The sequence below is a fragment of the Channa argus genome, chromosome 5 (genome assembly GCF_033026475.1).
Source record: "Channa argus isolate prfri chromosome 5, Channa argus male v1.0, whole genome shotgun sequence".
Lineage (NCBI taxonomy): Eukaryota > Metazoa > Chordata > Actinopteri > Anabantiformes > Channidae > Channa > Channa argus.
In genome coordinates, this window is record NC_090201.1 from 8650692 (window position 1) to 8678217 (window position 27526).

The 27526-nt window shown below is 40.0% G+C and overlaps 1 protein-coding gene and 1 long non-coding RNA gene across 15 annotated transcripts in view; both read left to right on the forward strand.

Annotated features, from left to right (window-relative positions):
* The window catches only part of magi1b (membrane associated guanylate kinase, WW and PDZ domain containing 1b), a 135277-nt gene that overhangs the window by 32955 nt on the left and 74796 nt on the right, over positions 1 to 27526 (forward strand). For 9 of the 14 annotated variants that reach the window (XM_067503505.1, XM_067503504.1, XM_067503494.1 and 6 more), the window contains exon 2: positions 15334 to 15351. The exons of the other annotated variants lie outside the window; for them this stretch is intronic. In XM_067503505.1, the coding sequence (XP_067359606.1) occupies positions 15334 to 15351 (18 nt within the window). The remainder of the gene's footprint in view (positions 1 to 15333; positions 15352 to 27526) is intronic. 14 annotated transcript variants of the gene reach the window in all.
* On the forward strand, positions 15373 to 20404 carry LOC137127081 (uncharacterized). The gene is made up of 4 exons (XR_010914375.1): positions 15373 to 18069; positions 18928 to 18975; positions 19125 to 19256; positions 19744 to 20404. It is a non-coding gene; the product is annotated as an uncharacterized lncRNA (long non-coding RNA).

Genomic DNA, 27526 nt, shown 5'->3' on the forward strand with positions numbered 1-27526 from the left:
CTGATCTTTTGTTTAAATAATTCTACTATTAAGATGATTTCACTGTATTTTTTTTTTCCCTTCAAAGAATTTCCACTATTGTTGTGATTGAAAGACACTGCTGAGATCCTTTGATACTGCATTATGGGCAATACGCAGGACTGTATCTTGTATGAGAGTATCAATAATTTTTGATGACGGGCAAACCAACACTTCAAATCTCAATGCAGGCTAAACGAGAGCTCCATTTTGTGTAGCTGTATGCGTGATCTTGTTGTGTTTAGATTGCGTTGACATTACCAGACAGGTAAGCAGATTGTTATATCATCTGGTCAAAGTTAGTGTAATGATTTTGTTTAATAGGACTATCTTTGTTTACACTTCAGGTTTATGGATATAGCAGAATAGGCTAATTTGACATGCAATGACCTAAAACTGAACGTTTTATTTGTCATGCTCTTGGTTTTATTGGTGCTCCAGTATCCTAAACGGCACAGGGATAACAGGAATACAAATAAAAGCTCTTTCTATTGATGTTGATGAAACAACTTGGTTCTAGTAAACTTTAGGGTGCATCCAGAGTGAGTCATGAGAATGACAAATGCACTCACCCTCCATTGATTTTTTTTTTTTTTATTTTTCCAGCTGGATTTTAGTTCACAAATCTCTCCCTGAGATTGTTTGCAGTTCATCCTACTGGTATAATGGACGGAAATCAAGTCTAACTTTATTTAATGGCCAGCTCTCTAACTTAGACAGCAAAAAAAATGTTTACAGCAATTTCCCTTTTTGAGCATTCAGTCAGTTTTGTGTTTATGGCTGTAGAGTGGTCCAGACACCTTAAGGTGTTTTTTATGGTAACACCAGCAGCTAGAAGCTGACAGTTATGACTCCCGTTTTACTACCTGTTTCTGCTCATTAGGAAATGCATCTATTTACAGTTTTAACAGACTGCATTGGCCTCCATGTGTTAATGTACATGAGGAGACCTAAAGGAAGAAAAGTTTTTTCTGTAGGTTCCCCACATGGTGTTAACCACCTCATCGCCCCCCCGGTTTAAAATAATACTTAATAACAAGCAGGAAGCATTGCAGTGCACCTACAGATGCAGGGGGATTGCTGTTCCCAGTCTTGAAGGCTGCAGGCTGACTTTGAAGCTAATTCGATAGTGTGTTCTCCTTTGCTATGGTGCATAATGAGATTGGAACACAGACGTTTAGTCTTTTGATTAAAGTGTCCAATCAAATGGAGGTTATCAGCAGACGGATTTCACTGGCACTGAGTGTAATGGAGAATGGAGAGCGTTATCACTGTCTTTGTCATTATTGTTTCCTTAATTGCAAATGACGCCAGTGTTCGCCTTCACAGACCTCTTTGAGCATCCGAAATAATAGGGTGAGATAGCACTGATAGCTAGTTGAGAATACTAAATTAATAGTCCTGGCTTCCCATCTTTTCCACGTTTTTACAAGTTCTGTAATTAATTAACTTTACAGTAACTACAGTGGCTGTGTTTGTATCACATAGAAGCCTCATTTCCTTATTTAAATGCCATGAGTTTGGTAAAGACACAGTTGGCCAAAACACACGAGAACCAAAAGGATTGTGTAAATGTAAATTTTGCACCCTACCTGAACGTGGGGGGCTGGTATTGTGGAGAAATGTTACTCTAAGTCTAAATGAAAGTTTTGGCGCATATTGGTCCATCTAATCCTGACACTTATCATTGTCATTCAGTAAGAGCTTAACATAAATCAAAGCTAAAGACAATCCACTGATGTGATACACTTTTTTTTTTAATGTAGTTTTATGTCTGCTTTTATTAATACGTGTACTGCTGTGTCCTGCTTTTTCCCAGTCTCTCTGAATGCCCCGTGCTAAAATGGCACATATAATTACTGCTCTCCAGCCTCTAGCTTATCTGTCATTTGTTATCTTTTTTCCCACTGCAAATCCTCCCCGACCTTCTTTACACCACACCTCAATTAATGCTTCCAGCTTAATTTATGTTTCCTGATGACCTTTTTACCTCAGTATGGCCTCACAGCTACATTGTTAGCATTGATCTCCTAGCCATGTATGAGCCTGATGGTCAGTGGTAGAGAGTAATGACCAACATTAAGACCTGTGTGGTTCCTTCATCTCCAAAGGACCAAACCCCTGTTTTTCCCATTCAAAGGCATTATTTAATACAAACAAAGCTTAAGTTTACTTTTTTTTTTACCTAACAAGCTTTTGTTCAGCTATTGATGAAAGTGTGATTTGAAATGATTGAAAAATCAGAGAATTATTCCTTTTTTAGGTGGAAGTATTTAATAAGTGTAGTTTTGAAAAATGAGCAGTTGGTGTTTATTGTGGGAGCTTGCTTGTATGAACAGTGAAGGCTCCTCACGTCCTTTTCCAATGGACTCTATGGGGGGAAAAATGGACCCCAACTCATTAATGAGCTGAATGGGCATTACTGTTGAGGCGGATAAAACATGTAGTGTTGTGTCTCCAATACAAAGGAAAAAGACGTGTTTACTGAAGTTTGCAATAGTACTTCTTTTAGAAGAATAACAACCTTTATTGTCATTGAGCGCACACACACACAGTTTTGCCATTTAAGTGTGTTGCAAAAATACAAAATCAAAGAAACATCTTAAAACTCACAATTTTATATTCGTAAAGTCTGATTTCAAACTGACATCTGCATATTTTGTTTTTCTTTAGCAGTGCGGTTTGTTGGGAGTTTTGTGAGGGAGAGGACGCATAGATACAGAGACAGAGTAACGTAGCCCTGTTGGTTTGCTTGTACAGTACACATGAAAATAATGACCACATGCTCCAACCTTCTGTTGTATACATTATGTGAATTTTACTTTACCCAGTCTTTGATTAAAAGCAGCCATGTGTAATTAACAATTATACTTTTTTTAGCCCTCTGCCTTCACTGGGTCTGTAATATGGTTATTGAGAGACAATCATACGATAATAAATTAATCTTTAACATAACATTCTTTCTCTTTATCTTTTCTGTGTTTAACATATGCTACTATTTATTTTTGCACCATTGTTTGGGCCACTTTTCAACAGATTTTGTTACTACGCCACATTAGAGCCATTTGGAAATGTAAATGAGCTAGAAGCCTACTTTCTTTGCAGAATTAGCTCACAGTACAGTACATTAACTGTAAGTTCTTTGCCAACATTTTCTCTGCATGTTATTAGGAAAAGTCAGCATTGTCTTGTCTTTTAAATTACAACTCAAACCCTAAACCAAAAAACTGGAGATGCGTAAAAAGAATCAAAGGATCCTTTTGAAGTGGTCTTCCAAAAAAAAAAAAAAAAAAACGACTGCTTTATGGGTCACAGTGGAGGAGCCTTGTGTTTAGGGCTGGAACTTTACAGTGCAATTTGAATTTAATGTTTCTGGCATCACTGTTGTGGTTTGTTATGTTTTTGGTGAAGCAGGATCGAGGGAATTGGCAATTTTAAAATGCCTTTTAATTAATTGGCAAAACAACTATTGCCTTAAAATTCGGGATAGAAACATAAGGAACATAATCATTCCTTCATTGTACTTTTTGCCAAATCTTAATTAAAAGAATATGCCGTAAATAAAGCTGTTATTTTGGTATAAAGTTTGCCACATTGCAGCTTAAGCCCAATGAATTTAAAGTGCAGCATAACTCACACTTTAACACTACATCCTCCTCCACGACAGCATAGACTTGCATATATTTTAGTATATCCACCCTAAGAGAGGCTCTTTAAATGCTGCAGGGCAGAGTAACTCTTTCCTTCCTGACTCCCTTTCCCCTTTTCCCTAATCATACAGGATGGGCTGATGTCTTCTTAAATGCTTCATCATATCATAAACCACACGTGTTGCACTGTGCTTGCACACAGTTGTTACCCACCACTTTCTTTCAGCCATTATCTTAGGATGACAAAAAATCTGCAGCACTTTGTTACAGGAGACTAGGCTTGCTGTTTTCAAGACTGAGTGACACTCACCACTTCATCCACATTTCACTGGTTTATTGGCACTACATCGAAGACTTTTCCCCAGTATATTTACTGAAATGGTATACGCATTGTGACATAATTTTTAACCATTTCATCCCTACTTGTGGTTGTTTCAGTTAAACAAAATTAATCAGATATAACTACAGTAAGTGGAGTAACCTTAGCTTTTTCGATTATAGGGGCTGTACGGTTTAAGAGATTTGTGACCATGTTGCTGCAGTTAAGCTTTGCTGTACGTGGCTCATTGTTTTTTCATTGACATGGAAGTAATAAACAGTGGTTCAGGGTGACAATGTGACTCTCTGGTCGGAGAGATTTTTCTAAGATGGTCAAATGGTCTCAGGCACAGGTAAAAGAGAGAATTTATTGGATTTGGTTATTGAGCTGCCTGGTTTTGACCTCATGGTGACCTGTTCATTTGTTGGTGATAAATCTTCTCATCGAGTCATGTAGAGGAAATTAAAACATTTCAAGGATTTCCAAAAACTCTCTCTTTTTTGTTTTTTTTTTACTTGCTCTGCTTTTGTATCCTGTGATGCTTTTTGAACTTTGCCTCTATGCAGACTATTAGATCTGTACACTTTGTATTGGCATAGACTCATGCAAGAGCATGGGACCATGCTCTTGCATGAGTCTTCCTCCCATCTCTTCTTCATTGCAGAAAAAGAAACTTAATCTTCAGTACTTTCAGCTCAATAGCTTTTGTGGGAATCTGGTCGTTAGAGAGTTGGGAAGGGGGCCTAAGCACTCTTATGTTCCACTAAAGCTTCCTGATAAATCACTTACCAAGATTCCTGCACACTTCCCCAAACCACCCTGTGTTTACTGCCACTTGTTGATTTATTTATCGGTGACGGCGTTTACGTGCCCTTAAGTAACTGAGGTACACTGTTACTCGTGTGTTTGTATCAGCAGAGTGACATCACAGGACAAAAATAAAAAAGGATAAACACACACAGCTGATCCACAATGGGAACTATGTGATTTTAAAAATAAAATCAACAGACAAAAGTGACCTATTTAGATTTCTACGAGGCCCTTTGTGTTAGTTAAAATTGGTTTTAAAAATGAGGCAACATCGCCCGTTAATCTCTCCCTCATTCGCTCAACAAACACGTGCAGTGTACATGGCTATGAAATTGGCATTGTCTGACAGAAATCTACCTGGGGAAGCCAGGTCTCCTCAGTCCCCCACCCCGATTTTGGAAACCAGGTTTCTCCTGTAACCTGGTTTCTTGTCCACGTAAGCACACTCAGTCTGACTTGAGCTGTTGAGGGCAAACAAACATGTCAATCCCAAATAGCTGCTTGTTTATTGACCTCATTAGACACTGTACAAGGTTAGAGCCTCATAAATTATCATTGATGGCCTAGATAGACTTTTAATGACTTTAAATTGAATTGTTTTTTAAAGTGCAAACTGTATGAGAAGTTGATTATTTGTAGTTACTTCAGACTTTAGTGACTTACGGATCAGTTTTTTAAAACTTTACTGACTGAGAGGGAAAGAGTGAAACATGATCATTGCTTCATTAGTCCAACATTGTATTTATTAAGAAAACAAAGATTAAGGTGAAAAGTACAAAATAATATAAAGAAACTATTTTATGATTTATTGAATATCTTTTTTTTTACGCTACTGATCACCACCTGACTTCCAGGTTATGAACCAGTGTTGGACAGCAGCTGTAGTATGTGAGCAGACTCTGAACCAGAAAGGTCAGATGTGGCTAAAGCTAGTACAAGACCACATGATAGCTTTGGAAAATCATCATCTCACCATTGTTAGCTGAAGTGTGTTCGAATGCGAGGGGTTATTCTGAACATTCAGCCAGTCAGTTGTTTAGAGAGCTGTTTCTAGTTCAGCAGCCTTGCATACAGACCCTGCTGCAGGGGGAGAGTGAGCAGTGAAAGGGGGTGTAGGGGAGGGAGGGGGTGGTGTAGTTGAGTAATTGTTGTAATGCCGTTGGTGCACGACTATCACTCCATCTTTGTCATTCTGCGTCAACTAGCCTCAGAGTGCTTCTCTCCTCAGTCGTCTGGAATGCACGGTTTATTATGCACACATGCACAAATGAGCTCTGTAGAAGGCCTGGTTCCCACAAACACATTTACCCACACCTCCTATACCTCCCAGAGGAGTCCAACCAAATTGTTACGTTTATCCACTGCTTCTAAGTGTTTGTTTTTGCTACATTTATGTCATCAGGCATGGATCCCTTCAGTGTCCCCTGTAGTCTTCCACTGCAAAGTGCTGCTATGGACTTCATATCTGGTAAACAGTAATTTGGGATTGCATGCTGTGAAGTTATAAAACCCTCTGTGTGTCCCGTGGTCCTGTAAGGCTCACTAAAAAGAAATGGACAGAACCTTTGTAATAATTTGGGAGGTCCATTTTGGACTTTCACAGTAAAACATTGATGAGCTTTATGCCATGGGTTTGCAGTGTGCGGGTCTTGCAGTTTTAATATCTCCATGAATATTTAATAATATTTGCTCATGAGAACACTAATATTTCTTATTTTTTTATAGTGTTGTGGGTCCCCTGAGGTACTAAAACCATTTTGTCTGGCCAGTCTTACGTGGAAATATAATAAGCAGACAAATATTATAAAAAACAGATACCTTGTATACCTTCTCTGACAAATGCATATTTGAGACTGTGAATTCTGACACTTTTGGACACTTAATTTGATGTGCAAATAGCTGTAGATTTACTAATTGAAGTAAATCATTGAAGGGACAGTGTTCATTGAAGGGACCCTATGAATACAAACAATTTTTAAATAATTCCATCAACAAGACATCAGCAAATAGACACTACCATCACAGTACAAAGCAAAGTATTCCACCATAATCTTTGGTGCATCTTCAAACCTGTGCAACCATCTCACTCACCCTGCATTGTCAAACTCTCTCCCAATATTCCAAAAACTGCTGAAAACAGAACTCTTCTGCAACTTCCTATGCACTTAAATCTAATATAAAAACAAACAAACAAAAAAAACTTTCTTTCTGCTCTTTCTCGCAATTGCATCTCGTGAAATGTGAACACTTTGACTTGGATTTTTGCTTTACTTATACCTCACGTGTAAGTCGCTTTGGATAAAAGTGTCTGCTGAATAACTAAATGTAAATATCTTAACTATAGCCATGTTAATATGTTACCCGTGTTTTGGTTCATGATTTGTGGGCTGATGAACCAAGTTGGTTGTTATTTCTCATTCTTACTGTTGAGCAGAGCACATTCCCTTGCTTTACCTGTCATCTCTCAAATAGGCTTTAAAAAAAAAAAAACTTCTCTAGTGGATTCAGGGGTTAGCCACACCTCACTGCATTCAGCCCTTTCAATGAGCTGTCACTGATTGAAGCTCATTTGCATATAAATTGTCAACCAATTCTCTCCTTCTTAAAAGTGCTGGTTGAAAGATTTTCTCACAAAGTAAAACAGCATTTGCTAAGTTTTTAGACACTTCTCTGTGTTTGACCTCAAATTTGAGCCTTTGTTATTCTTGCGTCTGCAAATACATCTGTTAGTGCAGATAATGTGATTGCAGTAATGGAAGGAGTCCAAGCAGGCCCTGCAGATTTACCATACTCTTTCTGTCTTTTCCTCGGTCTCTTTCTGGAAGCCTGTCTTTCTCTTGCTCTGTCTTCTAGATTACACAGAAAAGATCTCATTTAGAGACAGATGGATCAGCCACTTTCTTCTTTGGTCCTCTTATCGCTGATCAGTCCATTAAAAGCAGGGGGGTGGGGGTGGAAGCTGGTGAAGGGAAAGAACCACAAGACTTTGGCAAACGGATAAACCTCTCAGCTCACCCCATGCCCCACCACTCCCCTTTTCCTGACATCCTCCCTCTCCTCTCTGACTCATATCCTTTCTGCATTCCTTCTCTTCTTTCCTCCCCTTGTTCCTCGCCCAATATCCTCTGTCTTTTTATTTGTGTCGTCTGTCATCAAAACTATCTTTTGTTTTGTTCTTGTAAACAGTGTTGGAAGTACTTAACCTAAATGGTATGACAGTAGTGTATTTCCTAACATTTAGAAGTGTTTTTATACTGTAACCTATGTAATTGTAATTGAAAGTCAAGGCCATATGCTCCAAATATGCTGTTCTGTGTACAAAAGATGCCAGATAATACAACAGCCTCATGGTTTTGAGCTAAATACATCCGCAAGTAATTATGTTTTCTAGTTTTTACACTGTAGAACATTGGTTCTAAAAAATAAACTTTATGAGAGGTTGTTTGTGTTGGATGGATTTCAAATCATTTAAGTGAAAGGTTTGTGGTGATGGATGCTTCACTCGGAAGCAGTTAAAAATCCCTTGCACTTACTGCTGTCTCAGTAGATTAGATTATTTGTTTTACACTGACACCCAGACCCAACTCTTTTAAGTAGTGTGTCTACACAGAAAGCCTTTCAATCGTGTTCTTGAAACGTGGCTGAAGTGCATTTTAACGCTTTTTTTTTTTTTTGTGTGTGTGTGTGTCTGTGTGTGCTTTGGGTCCATGTGTTTAAAATGCTCCACAGAGAGCCAACCAATGAATGTATTTCTACAGGAAGAAGAGAAGTAATTCTCTACATAATTACCTATTGGTAACACTACTTAACACTGTTGGGTTGGTGCTTTTAAATGTGGTTTTCTCCCATGAGACGTGTTCCTGTAGACTTCTTTGTACTCTTCACTATGCTTTTTCCACATGAAGCACTTTCAGTGGACGAGTAGATATCTGCTTTATGGACACAAATGTGAGTCTAAGAGCTTCACATGTGAAGCTGGGGACACAAGGGAAGACTAGCTAAGACTTTCAAAGACTGGACAGTTCATGCATAAAGAGTAAACTGTGGGCAACAAACTCAATGACAGGTCAGGGATGACTTCTGTAGATACCTGCAGCTCGTGCGAGAACTGAAATTCTCACGTTCTTGTGTCAAAACAAATACAATTTGTACATAAAAGAACAAAATGCTCAGCCCAAACTGGCCCAAATCCACCCAAAACCTAACCCAATTCAGTTACTGGGATAATTAGTAATTTCAAATTAATCAGGTTGCTACTTAACGTACTGAAGACGTGTTTGAGTACGGACACGTCAGGTTACGGAATATAACTGTCCATATTTATTCACTGGTTTATCAAGTGAGAATTTGGTTTTGATTTAGGGAGAAATTAAATCTGGATTTTTATTTTTATTTTTTCAAGTATTTCCATTATAAGAACAGCTGGTGTTGTTCTTTAGTTGCTACAGATCCGTGCAGGACTGAGGGAGACACCACAGGATGTAGAGTTGCTCCAAGGCTGACCGCTCACTCTGCCTCAGCCTGTCAGTTAGCAGCTGGAGCTGACACTGGAGCCTTCCTCAGCCTCCCTCGTTCACACATTTTAAACAAAGCTACAATCTTCTCAGTATACCACATTTTAGCTATGTCAGCAAGAAAAAAAAAATTTGTGTGTGAGAAAGAGACACAGGGAGAGATGGGTGGTGTTTCCCTGTAGCTCCTTGTTAAAGGTAGGCTGACCTGTCTGTGCTGATGGAAGTTAAGGTGAGTTGAGGACATCTGGACCTGAAGTGGTTTTCTCTCTGAAATCATTTGTGGCCTTAGACAGACATAGTTCACAAACCGTTGATTTACTGTAGTTTTTTCTTCCTCCTGCTTCCCATCTCTTTCCTGCTCGTCCTTCTCTGTCTCATTTTGTTTTTCTTATTACAACTCAGCAACATTACTTGAGCTTACCTGCCCACCGTTGCTCGAGGATTTGGTTTTCCTGCAGCGGGAGATTGCTTTCCCCTCCAAAACAATGATTAATGATGTGCTATTTCAGCGCAGGCAGAAATGGCAAGCACGCCCCAGTTTTGAAGAATATTAATTGCATCAAGCGTTTACTCAGAAACCCTCATTACCTTTTCTCATCTGCAAGAATCTTACCTGTGCCTATCAAATGTTCCTCCCCCCTCCTCTTTTTAAGTTGGCTTTTAACTGGATGCGATGTGTGTCTGTTGTCTGCATTTTCAGTGGAGCTGTTTTGACAGATTAGGTCAACTGTTAAAGAAACATTATACACTTGCAGACATGTTCCATTTTGAGGTAATTAAAAACAGATGCTTACATAGCCTTTGTTACATATTTCACTTTACATAGTCTGTAGATAACTGTCTTCCTCTGAAAGTTGTAAAACCAAGGTTTTTTGTCCTGTGGATGAAAAAAAAAAAACATGTGAACCTGTTTCTTCATTGCTTTTTTTTTTAACTGTGTTTTAAGCAAGTTTGCTTGTGTCATCACCCTCACTGTGACTACTCGGACAACTTGCTCACCTGGCTGTCAATATATGCTGCTTGCTGTAAAAATGTGAAACTGCACTACAGCTATGTATTATGTATGCATAAAATGGTAACTGTTTGAAATGTTTGCTAATGCTTTACCATATTAACTTTATAGGGCGATAATGTGTGGTCATGTTGTTTTTAGAACTCCTTCCAGTTTCATTGAGATTTAAGGTTAGTTTTTTATGTAAACCAGTTAGAAAAAGAGAGAATATGGTTTACAGTCAAAAGGCTTATGCACCTAACAATAATAACCAGACTTTTTATGCCATCTTTGATTTCTTCTTCTGGCACATGTGCCATAGTTTCACGTAGTGGTAGGTCAGTACTGTTCTGTGGTCATGTTTTGAACTCTGCTTCAACTCAACACCTACTGGCTCTGTTTCCATTTCTTCACTGGCCTTTTTTAGAAGGCTTATACATGATTTGCATCAAATGACTTTCTACTGAAATGAGGGGAAAATAAATGTGATATATTGTTTCTCATCATCTTGTAGATTATCACATTTAGACTCACCCACGCACATGCTCTCTGACCTAAACAGAGCGTACAGCTAGTTGAATAGAATCTGACTAATGTCACACACACACACACACACACACACACACACACACACACACACACACACACACACACACACACACACACACACACACACACACACACACACACACACACACACACACACACACACAGAAAGATTTTTGCAAAACAGGGCCAGATTTCCAGGGTTACTTGGAATAAGGACTTTATTTCTGATTGTGTTTGACTTTATGCATGAATATTCACCTTCAAGGATGTTTTAAAAAGGAAATATGTGGCAGCTGTGCAGCTTAATATTTTTGTGTTTCTCCCCGATTCCTCATCAGTTTTAGCTGCACATATTTTGTGCAAAGCGTGTGTTGCTGTGTTTCATTAGTGCCGGCGAGTCTACGTAGGTTTCTTTCTTTAGCTTTTATGAGTCGAAAGTATTGCTGAGTTACACAACTGCATTTGCCCAGACAGCCTCCAAGGCAAACAGGCCTGTAAGCCTCTACATCCCCAGCAGCCTCAGCTCTGTGTAATGTTAGCTTTGGGTCTGGCTCCTGCACATTGCTAGAGTTAAAGCGAAGGCTTCTGACTGCGTTCAGGATTTAGCAGGAGAGCTAACATCAACACCATAAGCCCTTGCCACCTAATTAAAACACCACGACCTACATTTGCATCTGTGGCCCTTCAGGTTTGCCAGGACTTGCAGTGATGGCAAGTTGTGATGGTGTTTGCCACAGAAGCCATTATATATTCTTCTCAGTTTGTCCAGGTTTGATTCTTTTGCTGTGAGAGATTTGTAATGGGAGCTGTTCCCCTAAATTCCTCTTTTCAGAAGTTCTGCTGCTACCGTAGTAAAGCATAACACAGTGAAAGCTTTAGTTGTGCCCTTGTGTGTCATCTCTGTTTATAGCTTTCTGTATAACCTTTGTTTACTCTAGCAGTTTTGCTGAAGGTAGCCTTTTTGGCGGATTTTACTAGAGCTTATGGGGATGGAAGCGGCCGTGAGTCAATGTGTTGTCTGTAAAAGCAATTATTGGGTGCTGAGTGTAGTTGTCAGCACATCCGTCGGTTAAGGAAGGTAGCATGTTTTGGCTAAATGTATATATGTGCAGAGTATTGATCCTGATAAAAATTTACTTTCTTGTTTTGCCCTCAGCAAGTGTATTTTAGACTCTATGCATATGTACATACTGAAGCATATAGAAGATTAAAAACACAGTATTCCATTGCTGCTTTTATTTTTAACCCTGACACTATACATGGCCATGTCTGTCGTTTTGTTTGCGGTTGCAGAGTGTTAGTTGCTATGTTAGTTTAATATAAGTATACGAACACTACACCTACTCATAGTCGGAATGTTAATGTTGTATTGTAATTCCACACACTCCTAGCACAAACCCTAGCATTTCAAATAAAAGTACTTGGCCAATTAAATAATTCAGTTTAGTTTTTCTGCAAATGGTGCTGATAATGACAAATATTTCCCTTTTCTCTTTCATGGCCCTGCTTTCCTTGATGTTGCTTAATGGTGATGGCTTTACTTCAATTACTGCATCAGGTAAGAAAAATACAAATTTCATTGTGTTTGATAAATAAGTATACTTCCTCTCAGCCATTTGCTATGACAGGAAATAATTCACAAATTTCACAAAAAGGCTTTGAGCAGAGGTGCAAGACCTGCATACACCTAATGCTAAAGTATTCACCTGAAATAAATTTTCCAATGCAAGTACTACTTCAAATCTTTTATTTGAGTAAAACTACTACACAGATTAGCTACAAAAGTAAAAGTACTCCACTAAGAAAACAATGTATTTTAAACAATTCTGATGATGGTAATTATGGCAAAACATGTACAGTTTAAAAAAGAAAAGGCAAAGGTCACTGTTGGTAAAGTTGGAGTTTTTACCATTTTGTGCGCTGGATAACCCATAACGATACATAATCACTTATTGTTTTATATTATAGTGTAATACTTTCTATTTTCTATTCTATTTTTCTATAAAAGCCATATAAAACTCTATTGTCATCTTTTGATGCTGTGTGGCAATACACAAATGATTCTTAGATTATATCTATCTATCAAGTAAGTAAGTGAGCATATATTATTAGAATATTTACAGCTAACAAAAAGACAGACATGGCCATGCATAGTGTCAAGGCTAAAATTCAATCCCTCTCTCTCTCTCTCTCTCTCTCTCTCTCTCTCTCTCTCTCTCTCTCTCTCTCTCTCTCTCTCTCTCTCTCTCTCTCTCTCTCTCTCTCTCTCTCTCTCTCTCTCTCTCTCTCTCTCTCTCTCTCTCTCTCTCTCTCTCTCTCTCTCTCTCTCTCTCTCTCTCTCTCTCTCTCTCTCTCTCTCATATATATCCCCATAAGCTCTAGTAAAGTCCGCCAAAAAGGCTACCTTCAGCAAAACTGCTGGAGTAAACAAAGGTTACACAGAAAGCTATAAACAGAGATGTGTGTGTATATATATATATATACGTGCACTATAACAACAGAGTTAAATGGTAACCGAGGCCACTTGTTACGTAACTAGTAAAAAGGGAAAAATCTATGCCTTGATACTCTTACATACGACATTGATTTTCGCCGCTTCATCTCATGTGATTCTGGAATCACATAATTGTGGCTTCAGTATCTGAACTCCTGCATGGCTTTGAGTTAATTGTTTATGCAAACGCAACTTTTGCCTTTGTTGCCTTGAGATGAAGGATTACAAACATTTTTCTTGGTCTAAAAATTAGCAGAGAATAAACGTAATGAGTGAACTCTGTACCCTTCACAGACCTACCACCTATCTGCCAAGTAAAAGCTGAGATACACTTCAGTGTGATTGACACTATGTAGTTTGCTTGGGTGGTCCTGCCTTTTTGCTGCTAAATTACAGCTGGTGGAGCTAGTGCATGTATGTGTATGAGGAGGCAGTTTCTGACTACTCGGCACATTTTCCCCATGGGTGGTTGGGGGAGGGGGGGCACATCTGTGGCACACTCCCAGCACTGGCACCCGACCAGGTCTCCATACCGTCTTCTACCCCTCATACCCAGTTTTCCCTTTTTGTGTCGTGTATTATTTTTTGTGCTTTGCCTTGTCCTGTCTCTGCTCCATCCTGCAGTTTAATATCAGGCTTTTTGTTAAAAATATATTGTCTCTTAGCCCAAATTGGTCCATATGACTTCAGAAGAAGACATTAAGGGGCAGTGTAGTAGCACTGGGCTGCACCTTTTAATGTTGAACAGTTGCAGGGAATATGCGGGTTTTTCAGAATAGTCTTAAATGCATTTCACAGTATAAACAAATGGTGTTACGTCTTTATATACAATATACAGTTCCTTCCTTGCTTTTACATAATTACGTTTAACCTCCATAATTTACATAATATATTCCTTTTTATAGTTCATTGGCATATAAATATAATGCACATAGCATCTACTCCCTTATATGGAGGCTCTAGGTAGCTAGCTAGTGTAAAAAACTAATTGGGAATAAGTTGCTCTGTAAGGTTTGATGTTCTTTAACACAGTGAACTCAAGTTACATTTCATTGAGGCAGAGAGAAATGGAGACAGTGTCGGGACTTGAACTCTATTCTTATTTGCCACTGCTACACGGACACACACAGAGAGAGACAGGGACTCACACAAAAATATAAAACTTGTATCACGAAGTGTCTGTATGTAGGAGTTCTTCAGTCTGTCTTTATATAAGAGTTGCTCTTCTGTTATGTGGGGGGGGCATTTATTCCCTGTGTTTCTCTTCTGAGTATTAGCTGTCTCAGTGAAAGATGGAACACTTAACTTTTTTGTCCTGGTCTAAGACCTGATGTTTCAGCTGCATGTTTATTCGTGGAAGCATGTGATAGTGATACTCATTGCCAGTTCCCAGCCAGCCCATCCCCTGTCTGTCTGTCCGTCTGTCTGGAGCGCAGGCCTGCCCTGCTCCCTGCTCAGCCTCATTTTTGGCTAAAATTCATATGTGTAACTCAGCAAACATATGTGTCATTTAAACCAAAAATATGTTAAATTAATAATTTTAAGATTATAACACTTATAACAAGTTAATGAGAAACAACAAGAATGCATGAAGTATACATATGTAATCTATTGGAAATGTTAAATTATTCCCTGAAATTTTGAATTTATTCACTTTTTTATTTCATATTATTGAATTTCATATGAATTTTATTTTAAAATTAAAATACAATTCACATCTTTTATTTTCAACAAATGAGTACTACTAACGTTTCAAACAAGAACATTAACGTCGGCAGCTGCAACAAATGGAAATTCTGCTGGCAAATAATTGTCTGCCAATTGTATTTTTAATGCTTTGATTTACAAAGGAAACTGTTGTATTTTGTTCCCTTTGGGCAGCATGAGGTTCATAACGGGAAGGGAATGAGCCATTTGCCAAAGTGTTAAACAATTATGTTCAATGAAAAAGCAAAAAAGTGTAATTATGCCATGATTTTGTGTTGCAGATCATCACGAAACAACAGGTGTGTATTTTCTATGAATCTTTAAAGAAGTACTGATTTACATGATGTGATGTGACACAGACAGGGGCTGTGTGAAAGCATAGAGATCTGTGTGACTGTCAGTGTGTCGTCACTGTGGTTTGGAAGTAGACCTCTACGGTGGATTAAGGCTGGGAACTAGGGGTCAAGTCCTTGGTCCTGGTCCGGCTCCAACCTGAGCTTCTTTTAAAATGCATCGGTGTTGGAGAACACTTTGAACGTGTCTGCGTGAGAATATGTGTGCAAGCAGATTCTGCACACTCTCTTGTTGTGTTGTTCACTCGTAACAACTTCATCAGTGCAAGCTTAACATCCCAGTTCCACACAAAATGATCTCCCTCTAACTCTCTCTAACACACAGAGCTCATCCCACAGTTCACTGGGCATCATCCTGCTGCTTGTGCTGTGGTGTTAGGACAAAAATATAATTATGGCTCATATTTAAACTTGTGCACACTTCTGTTCCCAGGCAGGACATTCACAAACAGAACATGAGACCATGCACACTCACATTGACAAAATGCACTTGCAAGGCATAAATACATAGACCAGAGTGTGGAGTAATTGATACATGAAATCAAATCTATGTAGACACCCATGCTGTTTCCAAGTTGATCATGCGGCTGTGTCTTGGTGCTTGCTTTCATGTGGCCAGTGGGCGGCTGGATGCAAGTAACCTAATCACTGAACAAATGCATCTTGTTCTGCATGTTTAGTTGTATTGCAGGATTTTTTTTTTATTTTGAATTAAAGTAGATTATATATTTTTTGTGTTCAGTTGGAGTGTTTGTTTATACAAGCCATTCATGCTCATTTTCCCCTGCTGTACTGTGTGTGTGTGTGTGTGTGTGTGTGTGTGTGTCTGGCCTGGAGTCAGCTGTTGAGGGATGCAGAGCTGGATGAGCGCTGCCTGATGCTGACCCAGAAATGACTGTAGACGTAACCAGCAGTGACTGCTGGCCTATTAGCCTACAGCCCTGGAACACACACACACAGCTTTACAAATGTTTGTAGTAAAGTGAAGGTTAAAATTAAATGTTGCCCTAAAGTTTTCTTGTCAGATACAAGGTATATAAAGAAAAGATAACACTGTGTCTAGATGAAACTGGTAATAAATGTGTGTGCGTAAGAACAAACAGGATTAGTTGGAGTGGACATCATGATAGATGTACGTGCTCTTTCTGTTCATTTTATTTTTTCAGACATAAGGACAGGATGCACCTTTAAGCGTCCTCTTCCTTCTGTTTGTGCTGTTTTTTTTCTTCATATGTGTGTTCCCATCCTGTTTCTAAAATTAGATTGGTGAGCAGATGTGGCGTGTTTGAGTGTCTCTTTTGTATGCATGTGTTGCCAACTGTATTCATTCGCATGAGCAAGGCTGCACGTCTGTATTTGTGCGTTCACACAGCATCTTGAGTGTGTCTTGAGTCAGCAGTGTGACAGGCTGACGATGATAGGGATGTGGGTCAGTCATCCCCTCTCTAAGCGGATGGATGAGTGATAGATGGCCTGATGGACAGAATAAAGAATGACTAGAGATGGATGTTAGTGGTTTAAAGTGTGTGACAGAGGGAATAAAATAAGGGATTTTTTTTTTTTTAAGGATAGGATGGGGGTTATGTAAAGAATTACATAAGAAGGAACAAGACAGAACTAAAAGGCAGGTGCGATGTAATGAAAAATGCCATTAAAGTCATAATGCGACAACTTCTGCTGTTTTACTTTTTACCTTTCCGTTTTTATTTTAACGTGTTGGAGGAGGAACCTTTTTAATTGACAGAGGACTAGTTGCCTACATAAATGATTTCATTTTCATTGCCAACCTATTCCACTCTTTCAGATGTTTTACTGCTTTTTCAGGACAATTGTATATTGTTGACTGACTGAATCTTGGACTTTGGGAAATGGAGCTGAACCTTTTTGGTTACATTTTAGAGTGTGTAACTTTTAGTTAAATTGGTTTTAAAACATTTTTTGTGTTTAAAAAAAAAAAAAAAAAAAAAAAAAAAAAGCTCAGATCAACAGCTCAGATGCTAATAAATGTTGGCACCAACACACACCTACAATGTGAAACCAAACACCGGCTTCAGCAAATTCAGCATTCTCTTCAGCATTATCTCTCGCTCGCTCACACACTCTCTACATGCTGTCCCTCACACTTAATGATCCTGAGTGACATCTGCCCCCTGGTGGCAGAGTTAATGAGCTTGCCCTGGGCCATGAGGTGATGCCGACTGTGGCAGACCCAGCTTAATCAGAGAGAACAACCCTCCCTTCCCCACGTGGCTAAGTACAAGGAGGAGTTCTGTGTCCCAACAACTGGTTGTACAATTACAGACAGGAGAAACATGCTCGGATCAGGTCCGACTGGAATACAGACACACTTAGAACAAACCCTGATTTTCCTTCTCTCTTTAATCTTTCATTCATTCTTTATGACCTTTTGTTTAACCTCTTTGGTTTCCATTCACACCCCATTTGCTTTCAGCACTTCCACATCTTTCCCCCTGATATTTTCCCCCCTCCCACTCTCCTGCCCTCTCTTCACTCCTGTGACCAGTGGTTGGTCTGTCAGTGCTGTGTTCACCCACTGTTGGCCTGGGGTTACTTTACATACTGCCTCTTATTACACCCCAGCAGTTGTCAATTTATCTTGCAGTGAAATAGAGTGGGCCTGGAGAGAACCCAGAAGACATTATGGTAATGCATCTCACCACTATAAAGACCTAATAAACTTAGATATTTTCGGCTTAGTCATACATTTGTATAGTTTGTAGGTGTTGTAGTGATTTGCTGATATCTTGATATTATATCTTTGTGTGATGTTGCTTCAGGTAACTTTAATTTCTTCATTGTATATATGCGCTTGCTTCACTAAGACCTTTTTTTTTCTTGAGTATCTTTTAATGTCAACTGTTTTCTGTCAGTATAACTATTGTTATATAAATGGAAATTTTAATTAAAAATACAATTGCCATAAGCTTATATATTACATGTTAATGTCAATATTGAATTTCAGCATAGTTCACTTACAGGCCTAATGCTGAGATATCTCTACTTCTCCTGCTTTGATTTGGACTTTCTTTTTTTATTAAATATGGGTCTCAACTTGGTGGAAGATTAACTGGCAGAATAGCTTTATAAGAGAAGTGCAATATCTCAGTTTAAACTAAGTGGGTAGGTTTCAAATGTTTGCTTGATGTATATTGGGGACATTGCTGACTGGAATTGAAAAACTATGTTTTGGATTGTGTTTTATTACAAGGAGTCCTGTAATTGTATTACATTTATTGATATTGGTATTTAAGGTATAAAACACACACCTACATACATCATTAAATCGAGCAAGGAATTGTTGTTTTCGAAATATGTTTGAGTCTTTAATCAAATTTCTGGAAGGATGCTTCCTTGCTGCTTTTGTTTATGGTAGACACCGGCTTTGCTTTTGTCTTGATAAATGACTGTCATCTGGCAAAGTGCTTTTCATATTCATACATTAGCAGTTGTGTAAAGTGTGTGAAGGTTTAAACTTGCAGTCATCCCCTTTCCTGTGTCCAGATGTCTTTCCTGTACATACACTGAGAGCTCCCTCGTCTCATTTTGATGGTAAACATGCCACTTTCTACTCGTGTGAGCATTCAAAGCATCTTTCTTACTTTTATCTTACAAATTCTTGTCATCCTCTACTTTTCAGTTGATCTTCTCCTCTTCTATATTTCTTTCAATCTCCTGTTCTCTTTCTCTTTGTATAAAAGTGCTGATCTGCTCTCTTAGCCTGGGGACCCGTTTTAAATCTTGGAGCCAATCAGCCTGGTTGTCACAGGAGACTAATACTCCCATTGGTCTTGAAATGCTGCCTGTCAATGAGGAGAGGCCATGATGGAGAGGTAATTACTTCCAAAATACTCTTGTCCTACTGGCTTCTGCATTAGTCAATTGACAATCACACTGTTAGCAGGGCAAATCCCAACCTTAGAGGAGGTTTGCATCAAGTAACCCGCTAATTTAGTGGGTTTTGTTAAAGTCAAATTTGCTATTTTGATAATTATTGATAGTATAATGACGACGTATGTGTCAGTGGCTGGTGGATCTGCTAATTCACAAGCCATGGAGGCAGCACATGCTTTATGTACCTGTAATATCAGATATTTACATGTTTTTGTTCAGCACCCGAATAAATCATGATGCAGACACTGTATTATTGTTTATATTGTCTGAATCTTTGGCTACCCAGTACTGATGTTTTTCACATTAGACAAATGCTCCTGCTGTCTATATGGCAGAGAATTTCTGCTCTACATCATGCATACCCACTGCATACAAAAACATTGTTAGACCTGTAAAGTTTACTTGTTCTATATGTGCTTCTCCCAGTTCATTGTTAGATTGCAGCAGGGAAATTGACATCTCTACTGAAGCCCCCTTTTTCTGTTCTACATGCTGAAATGGATCCGTAAAGGATTTTTTTTTTTTTCTTCCCGTATCTGGGGAGACTTAAATCAGTGAAGGTAATCTGGAACATGGGGAAACAGACAAGCGGCTCCAGGACACACAGCCATAGAGAAAGCATTGAGAACGTGTCAGATTTAACACTGACCGTGATGGATCTGGGGGTTTTCTATCTCAGCTTAACGAGGAGCAGATGTCAAAGGATAAAACATAATTTTTTGTTATTCCACAGCAGTATGGACTAGACTCTGTGTCTTTTCCTTCTCAGCAGCCTTGACTGCAAGTTGAACTGTAGTAATTGCCATTATTCATGTGCCTAATTCAAGGCTCACCCATACCAGCAACTGTGGAGAATGTAAAGTGGCATTTTATCAAGCAGTTAATAAAATGAATTCTTCCTTCAAAGGTGATTTCTGCAAAAATGTCACTAAAAACACTATTCCTCTTTGAGAATTTTTGTTTAATAGGACTAGGAAAGGATGTGGTTCATGATGGGCCTTGGGGCTTTTTATTTGCTTAATTTCAGCAACGAACATTCCTTAAAGTTACCTTTAAGAAAACAGATGGTTTCAGTGTCTGAGTGCATTTGCAGCGTCTAAATGTATTTTCACCTCAATTTAAGGCTTTAAAACTTTATTGAACCATTGAATGATTAGTCCTTAGCACGAAACCCTTCCATAAAATGCTTTCATTCACATGTGCATTAGCAAAATTGTGCGTTTGGAGGTACAGTTGGTAATGTAGTCTAAAGAAATCCTCACAGAGGAACAACTGACTGTGTTTAATACTCCTTAAACTCAGATCTCACAATGCTAAAGGCAATTTATTTTAACAATAACCTTCTACTATTATTGTATTCCGGCAAACTAATTAGGGGCAACACCCAGTTTTCTTTCATAGCCTTCGTTTCGTGTCTCGCATTGGGTACGCCTTTAGCGTGACCTCATCAGAAGCTCCTATTTCACTCTAAGCATGTCGTCCAAGAGGGACAAGCCCTACCCCTATAAAAGGGGCTGACACTGCATAAGTCATCATTCAAAATCCTCTTCTTGCTGCGAGCAAAAGTTCCATTATCTCTCTCTCTCTCTCTCTCTCTCTCTCTCCCTCTCCCTCTCCCTCTCTCTCTCTCTCTCTCTCTCTCTCTCTCTCTCTCTCTCTCTCTCTCTCTCTCTCTCTCTCTCTCTCTCTCTCTCTCTCTCTCTCTCTCTCTCTCTCTCTCTCTCTCTCTCTCTCTTTTTTTTTTTCAGGTCGAGTGTAAATTTGGTCACCGAGCGTTTTTGTTCTCGGTGAACAGTATCATGAGAGATTTGCTCATACTAGTCTGTCACCAAATACTAGTTTGAGCCTCAGACTGTGAAAAGTAGCAATACATTTCACAGTTGCTCCAACCAATTGGTTGTGGTAACACTTTTGAGCAACAATACTCCCCAAGCTAACGTTAGCTACACAGGCAGCTTTAGAGCCAACCTAATAGGGATGACTGTTCCCAGGGATGAAGCTGATCTGACTTGGGGAGATCAACTAAATGCCTCGAAGCCCACCCCCCAGGACCTAGACGAATGTCTGTTTGAAGAGGTGGATGAAGAGTCAGATGGTGGGTCATAACTTCTCATGTCCAGCGAGGATGATGATGACTTCTTACTGGCACTTTCAGGCTGGGTTGCAAAAGGCCATGGAAGGGGACAGAGATGCATACTTCCCTATACTGGATTTTGACTTGCAGGACGTGTGCAAATGCATGGGTGCCAAGCTTAATATCCAGTAGCCTGAGGTTCAAGCCGAGGCGAATCTGTCATGGTTTGACGGAAGATGATGCCGAAAGTGAAAAGGACAGGGAAACAACTGCTTCCAATTTTCCCGGAGCTGCTGGAAGAGATTGCTGTCTCCTGGTGCAATAAAGCAAAAGGGGAAGCATCCTTTGGAAGGCAGTTCCATGCTTGATTGTCAAGGAATAGTGAAGCATTGTCTTTGTAACATTCCCCCAATAGAAGCTGCCCAAAAATCTCTGTGTTGTCATCGGGGCCCGCCGGTCCAGAGCAGATCACTTCTAGTCTAGCCTGACGGAGAGGTCATATACATACATGCTTCCTTTCTTCTGATGGCATACCAAGCTGAGCAGGAAGAGGAGATGCCTGACTGGTTTATGGGAAGAGGTTCGTGCTATCACTGACCAATGCCTCCATCTACATAAAGTGGCGATCCAGTCTCTGGGAAGAGCCATGAGGCTGGTCTTACAGGAGAGATGGTTTAATCTCACCCCACTGTCGACCAAAGAAAAGGAGGATCTCCTGGACACCCCATTATACCTGAGGACAATTTCAGGAAAGCTGTCTCATCAATGCAGAGGAGATGTGAGGAAAAGAAATGGGATGATGAAGCACAAAAGCTGTGTTTGCCAAGAAAACCTCTCCCTGCCGCTTAGCGCCAAACATTGGCGCAGGCTGGCAGGCGTCACGACCACTTTCCAGCTTCAGAATCACTAGGCAGCCTAAACCTCAGGCGATCAAGGTGGCTCCCCTGGCTCCACCAAGTGCGCCACCTCTGAAAGGTCAGAAAAACCCTTGATCTTAGGAAGGGACAAGGCCTCCACAGCCACCTTCTAACTCACCTCAAAGGCTCACCAGAAAAAGCCTTCATCTTAGGAAGGGACAAGGCCTCCACAGCCACTTCCCATCTCACCTCACAGGCTCACTGTGGCCTCATATCCTTCTGTAGGCTCTCCCCCAGTGGCTCTTATTTCTCCAACCCTGGCCAAGGTACAGGAGGAGGTGAATCTTATAGCTCTCCACTGGCTGTCAAAACAATTGCTGGCAGAGATGACTAAGCTCCTCTACCAGGAAACTTGGCGCCTACCAATTTGCAGAGACCTGTCTCAAGCCATCTTTCAACCCCACCTAGAGAGGCCTACTCCCTGGGCCTTACCCATGAGTTGTTCAAATTAAATACTGTGGGCCTCCCTCAGAATGTTATTGAGATCATTCAGAATGTTGAGGGCTTCCTCAACAAGGTCTCTCTCTCTTTATGTCTAAGGTCGGGGGTTCTCCAAAGGACCTTGCGTCCTTCTATTATTCGCCATTTGCTTCGGTGGAGCATCAGCGGTTACATATGCTTACTTCAGTTAGGGCATTGCGTGTCTACATAGACTGTCTACAAAGGCTGTAGGAGGAGTGACCAGGTATTTGTATTATGGGCAAAGAACCACTTAGGGAAGCCGTAAACAACGTCTCTCATTGGGTGTTGGGGGCTATTGCCTTGGCATATACTGTAGCTCTAGGGGTCTACAGCCATCAGTGGGGCTGTGAGTGCCTTCTACCAGGGGCATCGTCACTTCATTAGCTCTTTTTAGAGGGCTCTCCATTCAGGTCAATTGTGCTGCAGCAAGTTGGGCCTCACCACATACTTTTGCTAGGTTTTATAGGCTTGATGCTACAGCTTCCTCACTTGCTCATTCAGTGCTTATTGTAGGGAGATCACAGCAGTGCTCTTTGTGACAGTGGCTCCTGGTTAACATCTGCCAAAAATCCAGGAGTCAGTAGTTCCCAATGTGAGACATGAAACGAATGCTATAAAAGAGAACGTTAGGCTATTTACATATTTACACCAGACCCCCCTCCTTGCTCGTGTGTAGCGAGGAAGAGGTGGTGTTTTGAATGATGGCTGCATCAGCCCCTTTATAGGGGAGGGCTTGTCTCTCTTTGACACCGACATACTTAGTCCCAGCCAATCCTGGCTTGCAGAGTGCAATAGGAGCTTCTTATGAGGTCACGCTGAGGGGGTTGCCAATGTGAGACACTCACTCATGCTACTCAAAGCACTGTGGTTTTGTAAATAACCCATAGTTTTCATGTTTGGTGATTGTCAGCATCTGTGGATCCATATACACTCAGTGATTACTACATAAGCTCTAATATAACTCCTTACACGAACTGCTCTCATCTTTTATCATCATACACCTTTACTCTTTATAAGTCTCATACATGTGCAATTCAGGCATCAGGTAATTGTATATGGCACATCTATAACTTACATGTTTTGAAAACATGACAAAGTGAAGGTCACATTTTGTCAAATTATCATTACTTATCTATGGTGCCCTAATTGTGTAATTTTTTTCATCATGTCATGTTTCATTTATGTCCACTTTATATGTTGCGTACGTGCTAATATATCTGAACTACAACGCACTGTTTTGTCCATAGAAGGACGTTTATACTGAATGAAGGATTTTCCTCCTCTAGTATTGGCCATTATTGTTTCTGTTAGGAACAGCTTTCCTGTGTTTTTGTAATACTACGTCAGCCCAGAGAGGGGCAGCAGACTACGCCTTCCTGTGACTGTCCCCACCTTCAACACAGTTAGTACTCATCTGGCAGCTGTTGCTATGGATACAGAGCCAGACCATTGCTGTGATGCAAACCACATCGAAAAGAGAAACATAGAGGGTAGTGTTGAGCTCAGAGACAGGGACGTTCACACAGATAGGCACACAGACACACACCTGTCAGCTCAGTGGATATGGTACACTGGTCTTCCTTACATCTCTGCAGTATGGTTTGTGACTTGGACTCCTTATTCAAAGAGTCATTGTCACGTCTTTTGTAGAACTGTCCTACTTTTGAGATTGCATATAATGGTGTTTCTCTCATTTTCATCTTCTGGCTGTGGTGTGGGTTAGTCATCAAACATAATCTCTTTTGGTGTTCATAGAGCTGACTGTGCTGGTTTAGGCACTATAGTTCTCATCTTGATCCTGGTGAAGAATATTCAGAGTTCAAGACTCGGATAGACCTCTCTGTCCTCTCCTTGCCTCTTAATCACGATGACTTGGTTGAGAATGATCAGTAGTGAAGAATATTAACTGTATATAGCTGCTGCTGGTAGAATTAATTAAATGGTGATTAGGCCTGATTATCTGATTAACTAGAGCCATGGACAGGCTATCCATTTAAGATTATTTAAGACATGACTTTGGACAGCTTGTGTATGTCTTATTGCTGAATTTAACTTGTAGTATGTTAGGTCTAATTGTTAGGAACCCATATGATTATGAAGTGGAAACAAAATTCAACAACATGCAACTCATGAAAGGCTTCAGTTCTAATCATAGAGTATTCCTGGAAATGTGTCCCTTGATGTTAAAAAGACATGTGCAAGTGCAAGAGAGGAGAAGAAAAAAATTGTTACCTTGTATGCCAGACTGTTTGTGTATTCTACATCGATACAACACCCAGTGCCCAGCCAAACACAGTGGCACTGCCAAATCTGACTTGGCGAAGTGTTAAACAGGCTGGCACCCTGGCATATGACTGTGTTTTCTACTTTGTCACTTAGACTGTTGCTTTGTGTTGAGAGGGTGATTGTGTTTACCATTGACCAGTGTGCTGATTGAAGTCAAAATGTCTCTTAGATGTTTCTGCACAAAGGCCTTTTCAAAGAAGGTTATTTATTTCTGGGCAAACCATGCACTGAAATTATGACCAATTGTACTTGAATTAGAATTTAGTTCACAGCATGGTCACACTAGCAGCTCTATGAGCCACACTGGTGCTTGGAACTAAATCCTAATGTCAGCATGCTAATATGCTTACAATAACAAGACTGGCTTGCCAAAGTTTAGCATCTTATTTTGGTGTGTTTGCTGCTACGAATTATAAGCATACTAACACAAAGTACAGTGCAGGCTCATGGTAATGCATTAATAATTGGACAAATGCCAAACACGGTCAAATTCAAATACATGTGGAAATATTTTACTCAAAACATAAATGCCAATCTTATGGTCTATTTGAGGTTCTTCGTGGGAAAGACGAGCAGTCAGGGAATATCATAATCATAGGTATACATCCTCTGGGAATCACGAAGGGCCTGGATTTTTTTGCTAATTCATCAAGTAATCGAGAGATTTCAGCACATAAGTGGGAACTTTAACCTGCTGATGGATAAGAAGGAAAAGGTAAGAACAGTAACCTCAACAGGACAATGAATCTCTGTACTAAATTGTGCCAAATCAGGAAATCGCACATCAAGTATGTCAAACTTCAATTAGAGGGTTTCCTCCAGTAAAAGTATGCAATTGGAAGTAAGTTTGCATTATTCCTTGAGCCCAGATCTTAAATTGACAGCATCAGCTACTTTTCAACAGCACACATAAGTAAGATTAATTTGGAAACTGGAGTCAGGTCATACAAACATTTCTTTGTTGCATAAACGTAGCCGTAAGTTTTGAATATCAAGCGAGTTACTGGAGCTCTCCACTCTGTAATAGCATTGCTTGTCTGGAGCGTGAAGGGCCCGTACATGACCGTGACTCCTGCCATTCCCAAATCAGCAAACATTGGTCAAACCTTTCCTTTACCACTACGGCGGCCTAGTGAGCAGAAGATCGAGTTTCAGTAATGTTTGCTTTTTCCATGCTGTGAATACAGATGTCAGCTGCCAGCGGAGGGCCTGCCTGGTGCCATGTCTGTCTCTGCGTGTCTGAGCAGGGCCTTGGCTGGCTGATCAGAGCTGAGGGGTGTAGGAGTGGGCTCAATGGGAGATGCCTGAAAAGTAGTGGAGCTTTTCACATTTCAGTCTAAAACTCTTTTGATGTTTTGTCTGGCTTACTCTGATGTTCTCTTTCTGTGCGACAGTCGCTGCCTCTCTCTCTATCGCTCGTTTGCATAAACCTCTTCACCCCCACTTCCCTTCTGTCATGGATTGTGTGTCTCTTTCCCTAAAATCTTGCTTGATTTAGGGGCTTATGGAAAATCTATAACAGGTGGGTTGTGTTTGAAGGATATGTCGTTTCTAATTATCTGTTTGCAAAGGAATTTTTGTGGGTGGTTGCCGGGCCAAATATTCTGCCTTCTGCCTGCTGGCTATTTGCTGCCCGTGACTGTGTGTGTCAAATTGAAATCAGCTAATTGGTCAATTAAATAATGGACTACAAACCTGCTCTGATACCTGGAGTTGCTCTGGCATCAGAAAGTACCTTTTCACACTCAATAATGCTGCTACAAAATAAAGCGGTAATTGAGACCATGATGAGGCACCCAAATCAAAACTGTCTCAGATATGTTTCGTATTGTAAATAGATCTGTCCGCTCGCCGTCAGTCCAGCCTTCAGGATCAGTATGGTCCATTATTTGCCATCAGAACCAGCCTGCAGCACCAAAACGGAGCATAGTAGCAAAGTGGCAAGTACTTGGTTTTTGGTGATGACACATTTGGTCGTGGTTTGAAAGAGCCTTAAATGGAGGTTAGTTGGGGTCACATTAGATGGGTTAATGGTTGCTGTTTGAGCATTTACAAATGGTTGATCTTGTGTGCCTGAACCAATGTCAACACAATTTGGAGCCAACCAAAGAATTTTGGAAATCCACATATTGTGCAGTTGTTTAAGTCATAGACAATACTGTGAAAGAAGAAAAGAAATGTTGTGAATTGGTATTTGACCTCAAACCATGAACAACACATTTTGTTGAGTTAGCACAAAATTAGCTGCTCAAACTTTGATCTGATGAGGCCAATGAAAAGCTAATGGTCAGTTACCTTGTGCCCCCAATGAGGACACAGTTGAAGGTACTGGGTGTTCTTTTAATTTATTTATCTATATGTTTATGTATTTGTATCACATGCTTTTAAAGCAAGGTGTAAATAAATCAGAACAAGACAGAGCTGCCAAGAAGAAAGAGGGCTTGATAATTTTACTATTAGAAATAAACAA